This window comes from Cornus florida, unplaced genomic scaffold, assembly GCF_030987335.1.
Source record: "Cornus florida cultivar Cherokee Brave unplaced genomic scaffold, ASM3098733v1 CherokeeBrave_3.0.0_Hap2_Chr09, whole genome shotgun sequence".
NCBI lineage: Eukaryota > Viridiplantae > Streptophyta > Magnoliopsida > Cornales > Cornaceae > Cornus > Cornus florida.
Window position 1 is genome coordinate 73,165,417 of NW_026775579.1, and position 11,773 is coordinate 73,177,189.

General features: G+C 35.3%; 1 protein-coding gene across 1 annotated transcript; it reads left to right on the forward strand.

The window, feature by feature from the left end:
* The first annotated feature begins 310 nt into the window (after positions 1–310).
* Positions 311–4,391, forward strand: LOC132274391 (LRR receptor-like serine/threonine-protein kinase RGI2). Its single transcript, XM_059775663.1, has 2 exons — positions 311–3,203; positions 3,616–4,391. The coding sequence occupies exons 1-2, from the start codon at positions 389–391 to the stop codon at positions 4,044–4,046; spliced, it is 3,246 nt and encodes a 1,081-aa protein (XP_059631646.1). The 5' UTR covers positions 311–388; the 3' UTR covers positions 4,047–4,391.
* Positions 4,392–11,773: the final 7,382 nt, after the last annotated feature.

Sequence of the window (11,773 nt, forward strand, 5' to 3'; positions counted from 1 at the left end):
ATTAAGAGAGCCAAGAGCCATAAAATAATAATAATAATAATAATAAGAAAAAGAAGAAAAAGAAAAAAAAGAAGAGTCATAAACTTTTTATATTTAACCACTGAATTGAAAAATATATTAAGTGATTCATTTAACTTTTCACACATCTTAAAAAAAAAAAAAAAAATGTCTCAATTTAGTAGTTAAATATAAAGAGCCTGTGAACTCTCTTGATAACATTAGGCTTTTCGAAATTGAATATTTTTTTTTTTTTAGTCCAATTTTGTTTTTTTTAGGGTGGGCATATACCAAGGGCATTTTTAACATTCCAATAGGCTAGACAGATATAACACTGAAGCAAATTTAATTAGCTGGGGAGAGAGAACAGTAGCAGAGTTGTAACCTCATCATGTCAAGCAGTGAAATCACATTGTTCCTCTTGTTTCTCAACATCTCTCTCTTCCCAGCCATCTCTTCTCTGAACCAAGAAGGTCTCTTTCTCCTCTCATGGCTCTCAACATTCAATTCAACCTCTTCTGCAACCTCCTTCTCTTCCTGGAATCCAACCCATCAAAACCCATGCAAATGGGACTACATCAAGTGCACCAGATATGGCTTTGTTTCCGAAATCACAATCAGCTCAATCAATCTTCCAACCACCTTCCCTACTCAGTTCATCTCCTTCACCTTCCTCACAACCCTTGTCATCTCCTACACCAACCTCACCGGAGAAATTACGCCTTCAGTGGGAAACTTCTCATCACTGGTCACTCTAGACCTCAGTTTCAATGCTCTAACAGGAAGAATACCACCTGAAATCGGAAAATTATCCCAACTGCAGCGACTATCGCTTAGTTCAAATTCAATAAAAGGTGATATTCCAACAGAAATCGGGAACTGCTCAAAGCTGCAACAGCTTGAGCTGTTTGATAACCAACTTTCCGGGAAAATTCCAGCAGAAATAGGACAGTTATGGAGTCTAGAAATTTTTCGTGCCGGTGGGAACCAGGGGATTCATGGAGAAATCCCAATGCAGATATCAAACTGCAAAGGACTAGTTTTTTTGGGCCTTGCAGATACTGGGATTTCTGGGCAGATTCCAAATAGTATAGGGGAGTTGAAAAATCTGCAGACACTTTCAGTCTATACTGCAAATCTTTCTGGTGAAATTCCACTGGGAATTGGAAACTGCTCTGCTTTGGAAAATTTGTATGTTTATGAAAACCAAATTTCAGGTGGAATTCCTAGTGAATTGGGGTTGCTGAAAAATCTCAAAAGGCTGCTTTTATGGCAGAACAAGCTAACTGGGACCATCCCAGAAGCTATAGGGAATTCTTCAGGCCTGACAGTAGTCGATTTTTCTCTGAATTCTCTGTCTGGTGAGATTCCCTTGTCTCTGGCAAAATTAGGTGCATTGGAGGAGCTTCTGTTGTCTGACAACCACATAACCGGCAAAATCCCGGAATTCATTGGCAGCTTTCCAAGGCTGAAGCAACTTGAATTGGACAACAACATGTTTTCTGGTGAAATTCCATCAAGCATTGGGAAGTTGAAGGAGCTTTCTCTGTTCTTTGCTTGGGAGAATCAGCTTCATGGTAGCATACCACATGAGCTGGCCAACTGTCACAAACTTCAAGCATTGGACCTTTCACACAATTCTCTCAGTGGGTCAGTTCCAACTCCTCTCTTCAATCTCAAGAACCTGACTGAATTGCTGCTGATATCAAATGAGCTTTCCGGTGGACTTCCACCTGAAATCGGCAATTGCACGAGCCTGATTCGTCTACGGCTGGGATCAAACATGTTTACTGGCCAAATTCCACCAGAAATTGGGCTGTTGCATAGTTTGAGCTTCCTTGAATTGGCAGAAAATAGATTCACCGGTGAAATTCCTTCGGAAATTGGCAGCTGCGCTCAACTAGAGATGATTGATTTGCATGAAAATGAGCTCCAAGGCCTAATTCCTTCCTCTTTTGAAACTCTTCTTGAACTCAATGTTTTAGACCTTTCAATGAACAAGCTATCAGGAGCAATTCCTGATAATTTGGGCAAGCTTATATCATTGAACAAACTTGTACTGAAAGGAAATTACATCACCAGTTTAATTCCTAAATCACTAGGCTTCTGTACAGATTTGCAGTTGTTGGATATTAGCCAAAACAGGATTGGGGGTACAATTCCTGATGAGATTGGTCAATTGCAAGGCTTAGACATCTTGTTAAACTTGAGTTGGAATCTTCTAACAGGTCCAATCCCTGAAGGCATTTCAAATCTTTCAAAGCTTGCCAGTTTGGACCTCTCTCACAACATGTTAACAGGAAGCCTGAGAGCACTGGGCAGTCTTGACAATCTTGTTTCCCTGAATGTCTCATACAACAATTTCTCGGGTTTTCTTCCCGACACAAAGTTCTTCCAGGATCTCCCTCCCACTGCTTTTCTTGGTAATCCGGAGCTCTGCATCAACAGAAGTGACTGCCACATTGGTGGAAACCACCATCTATATGGCACCCAATCCATTAGAAATATCACTATACTTGTTGTGCTTGCTATATTTGCAACTACTACTATTGTGACAGTTGTAGTAATCTTATTTATCAGAGCTCGTGGCGCTGCACTTCACAGAAATGATGAAGAAGATGGTTTGGAATGGGACATCACCCCATTCCAAAAGCTGAACTTCTCTGTGAATGATATTGTGACAAAGCTTTCGGATTCAAACATCGTGGGAAAGGGCTGCTCAGGAGTGGTTTATCGCGTTGAGACTCCAATGCAACAGGTCGTCGCAGTGAAGAAGCTTTGGACTACAAAGAATGGCGAGCTTCCAGGGAGGGACCTGTTTGCTGCAGAAGTTGCAATACTAGGATCAGTGAGGCATAAAAACATAGTTAGGCTTTTGGGATGTTGCAAGAATGGAAGAAGTAGATTGCTTTTGTTTGATTACATCAGTAATGGAAGTTTGGCTGGATTGCTCCATGAGAAGAGGGTGTTCTTGGATTGGGATGCAAGGTATAAGATCATACTGGGAGCTGCTCATGGTCTGGCTTATCTTCACCATGATTGTATTCCTCGAATTGTTCATCGCGATGTCAAGACCAACAACATCTTGATAGGACCACAGTTTGAAGCTTTTCTTGCAGATTTTGGACTTGCAAAGCTTGTCAATTCTTCGGACTGTTCAAGAGCTTCCATTACAGTAGCAGGTTCCTACGGATACATAGCTCCCGGTAAGCATTTTTTGCTTTAGATTGAATTATTGGATAGAGATGTTTTTTAACTAGTACTACTTTAAAAAGCAGATTTGGAAAATGTTCTCTTTTCTTAGAGAATCATATAAAGAGTAATTACTTTCTAGATATGTTTCAGCATTTCTGCAAACTTTATTTCCAGTCAATTCCATGCATGATGACCAATTGAGTCATTGTTGCTAACTTCTTGAAATCATCTTTAGTTCATTCCCAATTAAATTCCCAAATTTTGAACTCTTTTAGGCCATGATCATATGTCAATTTCATTCTGAAACATTCCTAACAACTTCTATGAACTGAATTTTTCTTGTTACATGACAATTTATAGTCCTAAAATTTTGTCTTAATAGTTTTACATGAAGTGCTAAGTTTAGGTGGTTATAAATTGCAGAATATGGATACAGTTTGAAGATCACAGAGAAGAGTGATGTGTATAGCTATGGCATTGTGCTCCTAGAGGTCCTAACAGGAATGGAACCAACTGATCGGCGGATTCCAGAGGGAGCCCACATTGTCAGTTGGATTAACCAAGAACTGCGCGTAAAACACAAAGAATTCACATCAATTCTTGATCAACAATTGCTCCAGCGATCCGGAACACAAACGCAAGAGATGCTTCAAGTGCTTGGAGTGGCTCTACTCTGTGTGAATTCTTGTCCAGAAGAACGCCCCACCATGAAAGATGTCACAGCAATGCTTAACGAGATCAGGCAAGAAAATGAGGATTTCGAAAAGCCAAATTTTCCCGGGAAGGTAGTTCCCAATCCAAGAGCAGCAGCTCATTGTTCTAGTTTCTCGAGATCATCTGAACCTCTGATTTGATATATCTCCTACCTAATATTACTTACTCTAAAATCCAGTATTTTGAGTTGATTGATTCTTTACAAGTAAGGAAATACTTGTATACATTAATAATATTATGAAGTAGCAATGGTACTTAATTAATATTCATTGTAAATTTGCAAATCTACGATGCTTCGTTTCATCTGGGATGTGTTCAGTTTTCTTCTTATGACTTCCCACTAAAGTCAAGGATTGGAGTTAAAAAGTTTATAATTTCATACCAGCTCAATAATCATATAAATGTGTTCTATTAAAGATGGATTACAAATTGAAGTGAAAGTCTTTCAGAAAAAATTAAAAAAAAAAAAAAAAAAAAAAATCAAATGAATGAAAGAAAATAACAATCAAATCCGTCCTCATGTGGAACAAAGAATTCTCCATAGAAAGCCGCTTATATTTCATCAATCTTAAGAAAAGAAAGCTCATTAAGCTGCTGAAATATATATGTCGAGGCGAAATTCTGCATGATTCGGAACTGAACAACAGTCCTGCAAAGACAGAGAAGAAGTGACAATCTGACACTAACGTAATACCGGCTGGGTGTACTCCGACCGTCAAGTTAGTACTTGAACGATTGAATATCTGAAAGAGGACAGTAATTTTTAAATATCTAAAACACCATGTTATCTAAATATTAGCTATAACATTATAAAAGCAAACAATTTCTCATACAGAAATGAATTTAATGATCAAAATGTCCCCAAATTGCTTTCTCAGCAACCCAAGAATTGCTTCTATCAGTGGTACACGTCACAAAGGGCATAGAAGAACTAAACAGAAATGCTTCATAAGGAAGAAATCCACAGACATGGCTCTGAGCCAATAAAGCAATGCAATTTTTTTAAAAATTGGGTCCCAAGAAAAGAGGTGTGATTGTGGAGCCCACAAAGTTGTGTTGTCTCTAGGGAGCTAGGGTGATAAAAAGCCATGGAGGTGACAAAATCTTGGTTGGCAAGAGCCTAATAAAACATGCAATAATAGAGAGAAGCAAATGGACCAGTATTCCCTCCACATCCATTTTCAGTGAAGAAAAAGAGAGATCATACTACCCTATTGCTGAAAGATACATTGCATTTAGTCATGTGATGTCAAACCCTCCTGGGCCCATATATGGTTTGTAAGTACCCTATCTATCAGTCTCTAATGGCTAACAATGCACTCATCCACCAAAAAGCAATTTGTATTGTCATGTGTCTTGTAACTTTCATATGGTAGACCCTTCTCTTTCTCTCCCTTTATTCACCAAATCTTAATTAATAAGGACTACCAAACTTGTCCCTATTAATTAATATTATCAAAATTAATATACAATTCTATGGTTGCTTGCATTGTTTTTTGTCATGTAAAAGATTCACATTACATGACATGACAAGGGCAAAGTGACATAAATCTTAATGGTGATGTTATGGAAACAGTAAAGAACAAAACTAAAATAATTTGAGAGTGTAGAAAACATATATGATGATATGTGCATTGAATAACATTGCAATATGGTGTAACCCATTAATAATTCGTGAGATGGCTTTGTTTCTTTTGGTTTATAATGGCAAAAAATACAATGACTTTCAAACATCACATTTTTCCAAAATAATACTGTATTTTAACAAATTTATACAAGTATCACAATATTTGATGAGATAAATTACAATAATAATAAATAAATAAAACCCAAATTATAGGTAAAAACCCTTGTAACATTCAATTTTGTATTAAATCTTCTTGTATTATTCGATTTTTTACCCCTTTGTTAGAATGTTGTCTTACTGACCAGGAAATTGAGTGAAATTTCAGGGTTTTTTTTTTTTTTTTTAGGGCAAGAATGTTATGTTACATTATTATTAAAAATTATAGGTGCAAATTGCAATAATACTGTATTTTAACAAATTTATACAACTATCACAATATTTAATGAGATAAATTGCAATAAAAAATAAACCAATGACGACATAAACTTTATCTCAAGGTAAAAACCCTCGTAACTTCCAATTTTATATTAAATCCTCTTGTATTATTCAATTTTTTACCCCTCAGTTAGAATGTCGTCCGTTAGGGACTAACCAGGAAATTGACTGAAATTTTAGGAATTTTTTTTATTTTTATTTTTTATTTTTTATTTTTTTATTTTTATATATTTTTTTCAGGACAAGAATATTATGTTATATTATTAAAAAAAAAATACAAGTATTAAAGCTGGAAAGTTCAAAATCAAACTCCCAAAAATAACGAAGGGCAATCCAGTCGCTGAACTACAAAGTATTCGTATACAAATACGTCAATGAGGATTTGCCTAACTTATAGTTCCCATTTCCCTCTCATTTTTCTCTGAAAAATCATGTTTTCTACTACTTTCCAAATGAACCTACGGTTGCAATTGAGGTATTTAGGTAGTGCCATAATTCAAGGGAGTTTGATGCCTACATGAAATCTTTTTAGTGACTATCCAAAATCGTCGGTGAAACCATGAGTTAAATTTGGTGGAGCTGTCATGAATTATATATACATCCATCAATATTAATACAAAAGGTGGAACCCACCAAGAAGGTGGACGGTGACAGAAGAAGGTAGTACACTACTATTGCAACTTTTTAAGTTCTTCCTTTTAGTACAAAAATTTCTAACAAAATTGGGTAGGCAATACAACACGAAATTAACGGTTTGATTGACTTTAATAGTTATCGTGTCATAATTGTCTCAACTCATTTAAGTAATTGTGTTTTGTTTGTGTTTAGGAGTTTAACTCATTTATAAATAAATTGTGTCACAATTATATAAGTTTAACTAGATTAATCTGTAATCTATTTTAACTCAATTTATATGGGTATTTTTATTATTTCAATATAAACTCAATATAAATATTATATTTATTCTTTTTGTATTATATTGTTTTAATTAGCTTCATTTTTTAAAATTTAGTCATCCATTATGTCATTTTTTTATTATATTTATATTTTATATTATATTTAAAATAAACAGATTACATGACCTATTTAACTTAAATACGGTAAAACGTGTCATATTGTGAGTCATACGGCTGATTTATTAAACGAGATGTATTTGGATTAATGTATACAACATAATAAAATTAGGTCGATCCTCCAACACGAATTGTCATTCTTAGTAACAATCATTCCAAACCAAAAAAGAAGTGTAATTAGTTGATTTGGGTCAAAAATTTAGTTAATCCAAATAAAACAGTATCATACTGAATGTATTTAGTTGGTTTGGGTCTTTAGTGGTATTTTATGTACTTATTTTATTTTATCTTTTCAAATTTATTACTAGGGGCTATAAAGCACAGATAACTCGTATCGTGTCCGTGTCGGGGGAAGGTTTGCCATTTTTCCTTTGTTTAGAAGGCCCTTTTGAATTTTTCTGCAATTTAACCAAAATATATACTTTAAAAAATATATTTTTTTATTTTGTATTATATATATATATATATATAGTCAATGAATCCATTCCTGCATACTGGTGCTAATGGTTTACCCTCCCCTCAACTTCTACAGCTGCTTGGTTGTTTGGCACGGCAAGCCCAGCAGCTCATGGGCCAGTTGCTCATTGAAGCCTTAGTGGCCACCAAATGGGCTCTATTTTGGGCTTGGTAAAAGTATAACCCTTTCAAATTGTGTGTGTTATGCTAGGCTGCTTATAGGAGTTATATATATATATATATATATATATATATATATATAACACGAAGAAATGTTGCTTGAATCTACTACAATATACTTACTGGACTGAACTAGTTAATAAGCTTGCTTCTAATCTGAGTGGTGACAAGTAGTTAGCTTGTGAGAGAGAGTGTAAAAATGTAGTATGTTTTTAACCTTCTAAAATACAACAAGATTCGATAAAAGTATGTTTCAGACAGTAATTTTTATACAAAAATTTGGCAAGAGACACATGCACCTCCATGCCCGTAGTCCCTACGGGCATAAAAATCATCTCAAACAGTCTCTGCCACCGTTAGTGCTATCTATATATATTATTTTTTATTGGCGACAAACACATACAACCACATGCCTCAACGAAAACTTGAACCTTTCACTTTTTATTTTAAAAAATGAGAAAGTATCACTAAACTATAACCTTTGATATATTATATTTAGGGTGTAAAATTGGGACAATCTATATAGATGATGTAATTGATAGCGACTTAGCCCCATTTGATCAGTTTTTTTATTTTATTTTATTTTTATTTTTTATTTTATTTTATTTATTATTTGATCAGTTATTAATAGATTTTGTGTCTGCTTAATTTTTGAAATCATAAGAACACCTTGTCATACATCATGTGCGACTTGTTTTATATACTTACTATGATTTATATTGTTTCATACAACAATTGTTTGGATAAATTAAATAAACACAAAGTCAAGGATTAGTGTTAATTAATACAATTAAGTTGTACCATTAATGGTCCCAAGAAAATAGTATCCTACGTATTCATTGTCTCTTTGATTCGTTTGAATCAAAATGGTTCTTAGGGAATATATCTTGTTCACACCTTGAAATCTTGCATTTTTTTTTTATCTTCAATGTCAATCCATGTAACTTAGAGAGAGACGAATATGTGTATATAAATATATGTATTTATGCATATAAATATGTATATGTGCAATGGTTGAATATATATATTATTCAATAACTTCAAGTTGGGTATAAATAACTATATACTATCATCTTATCTTATTTAATAATTACACACAAAAGATATTGTTTTAACTATGTCATTGGATCATTGTTGATCTGCAAAAGCATTTTTAGTATTAAATTGTTAAATGTTGGCAATTGTTTCTAGAACAAGGTTCGCATCCTATGCATCCAAAGTTTACCGAAAAAAAAAAAAAAAAAACCCCATAATTTTTTATCTTGTTTTTTAAAGTAAGTCCCTCGAGCTGGTGTTTTAGATAACATTGTTAATTTGTTCCTATTATCAAACATATACATACATGCACTGCAATGTATGTGATTGGTTGAAGCCTACATAGCATCTAACTTCGGATTGCAGAAATGACATTTGAGATTGACTTAATTCAAAATAATGTAATACAAAAAATGAAGTAAATAAATAAAAAGAAAAAGAAAATCTATTCTTAGCCGTCAGAGTAGCAGATACACACAGCATCCCAGTTTTGCCCCGTCTAATAATTCGGACTTTTACTATCGATCATGACCTCAAAAGGTCATTTGCACTTAAAGAGAGTCCGAGCTTAAAATTTGATGTTTCATGATACATCGAGCCAAAGTAACTTGCCACTAAAGCCATATCAATTAGTTCGTCCTATTTTTTATGATATCTAAGCCCATAAGGAATTGTAGACTTCATTCTATGGATATATTGATTGTGATGCAAGTAGAAGTAATATTAAAACCATCATAAATGCTGTATCATGACTACTTATCAAAAAGAACATAACAAAGAAGAACAAATCCAAATAATTACAGGTATAATTAAGGGCTGTTGTTTAACAACAATTTTTTTTTTTTACTTTTTAAAGTCCAAGGTTGAAGCTGAAGTCCCTAAACAGGGTATTGTGGGTCTTTGAATTTCTTGTCAGAATTAAAAATAAATAAATAAATAAAAATAACTATAGTTATAGTATTATAAATAAGGATAAAGTACAGCCACACCTCCTGAAATTTGGTAAAATAACACACATGTGAAAGTGACTCATTTTTTGGACAATGACACCCCTTCAAGTTTGAAAAATGGACAAAGAGACCCTGACAATGGTGAATTGACTTTATTACCCTTTGATATAAAATTGATATTTTAATTGACTTAAATACCCTTGGATCAAATCCAAACCCAAACCCATTTCTCTCTGTATGTAAGTATGTATGTGTACACACACACACACACATAAACACAGTACATAATTGCCGCCCGACACCCTGTGTAAAGAACCCCTCAGCCGCCGCCTCATCATCATTGTCATGATGGTGGTGCTTGAATCCATTGTCATGGTGGTGGTGATGACAATGCATGATACGCTATTTTTCCTTTTTTGTGTGAAACAAAGAGGGTCCCGTATATGCCCATTTTGTTCCCCTTCACCAACTGGGTTTCTACAATTGATCAGCAAAGATGATTATTTAAATGAGGGCTCTTCTGGGTTTATAGCTAATTCGGAACCTTTAATCACTTGACTAAGGTTACCTATCAAAGTCGAACCCTTATTGTCCGGATTGAATCTATCTTAGCTTTCTTCTCTAACAATCAGCCTTGGAATTACTTAGGGCATCATCAGATCGAAATCACTGTTCTCACCTTCTCTCTTCCTTCACCCCAACACCAACAGACACACACATACATATATATGTATGTATATACAGATACATATATATACACACACATATATATATAGGCGGCAATAGTGAATGGATCGGCGGCCTTCATCCTTCAATTCCGTCACCCCATAGAGCCTTCATCTTTCGAATTCGACCCAGATCTGGCGGCAGAGGGATCGGCCGACCGGCTCGACTCGTTATAGTTATCGTTGGGGGATGCGGTGGCGCCACTCTAGGAAAGCGGTGTAGGTAGGTGTGGTGGTGATGAGGGAGGCTGAGGCGTGGCGGCGGCGGCCGACGACCCCTGCGCCTTCCCCGTCGGTGTTGGTGGTAGTGTTATAATGTGTGTGTATATATATGCCTGTGAGTGTGTGTGTGTGTGTGTGTATATATATATATATATATATATATGTTTGCAGATAAAGAGAAAGAGAGAGAGGGTGAACCGTGTGATAGGGAAGAGGATAAGAGAAAAAATGAATAAGGACTATTATGTCATTTTGCAAGGTCTAATATTTTGTAATATATCTGAATTTAATATTAAGGGATAATTTTGTCTTTTTATATGACTTAAGGCCTTGTTTGGATGGAATTTCAGAAGAGGGGGTGTCATTATTCAAAAAATGAGCATCTCTCATCTATCTGTCCTTTTGCCAAATCTCAGGGGGTGTGGTTATACTTTACCAATAAATAACATGGAAGTCCAAAGCAATAATATGTATTTAATTATACGATTATGCAAACATACATGTAGTTATGAACTCATGATTCTCATGAATGCTAACATGTGTTTAAGATCAATATTCCTTGCATCAGATGTACATGTCAAACCCTAAGCATATATATGTATGTATATATATAAGTAGTCATGATTCTCATGAATGCTAACAAGAGTTTTAAGATATTGCTTAAGTAGTCATGAATGATTCTCATGATTCTTATGATTCTCCGATGTGTTTTGATTTTTTAGATTTGTCTTTTTCTTCGTTCCGGGTAGGTTGGAGTTTTCTGGTGCATAAGGCTATGGTATCCTCGGATTTTGCGAATGTTTTTAGTCTGATCTCCTTTTGTGTTTGGGGTATTTGGAAGGCCCGGAATCGGTTGGTCTTTGAGGGGGTTTTATGGCGGCCCAAGGTTGTGGTGCAAAAGGTTATTGTCAGTTTTTGGGAGTTTCATGATGCTCGTTTCCTCTATTCTTCCGCGCAACCAAGGCCGGCTGGTGAGTTGGTGGATTCGTGGTGTCCCCCTCCATCTGGTTTTGTTAAATGTAATTTTGATGCGGCTTTTTGTCGGCAGTCTCTGCAAGGGGATGGTGCTGCTATTTTCCGGGATTTTAGGGGTACAGTACTTCGCGCCGTTATTTTTCATCTTTTCTCTGCTGCTTCAACTTTGGAGGCAGAAACGTTGGTCTG

Excerpts from the sequence above, each read along its gene's own strand:
- LOC132274391 (XM_059775663.1), top strand. The coding sequence starts at position 389 with ATGTCAAGCAGTGAAATCACATTGTTCCTCTTGTTTCTCAACATCTCT. Across the intron at positions 3,204-3,615 it reads CTACGGATACATAGCTCCCG|AATATGGATACAGTTTGAAG; the intron begins GTAAGCATTTTT and ends TATAAATTGCAG.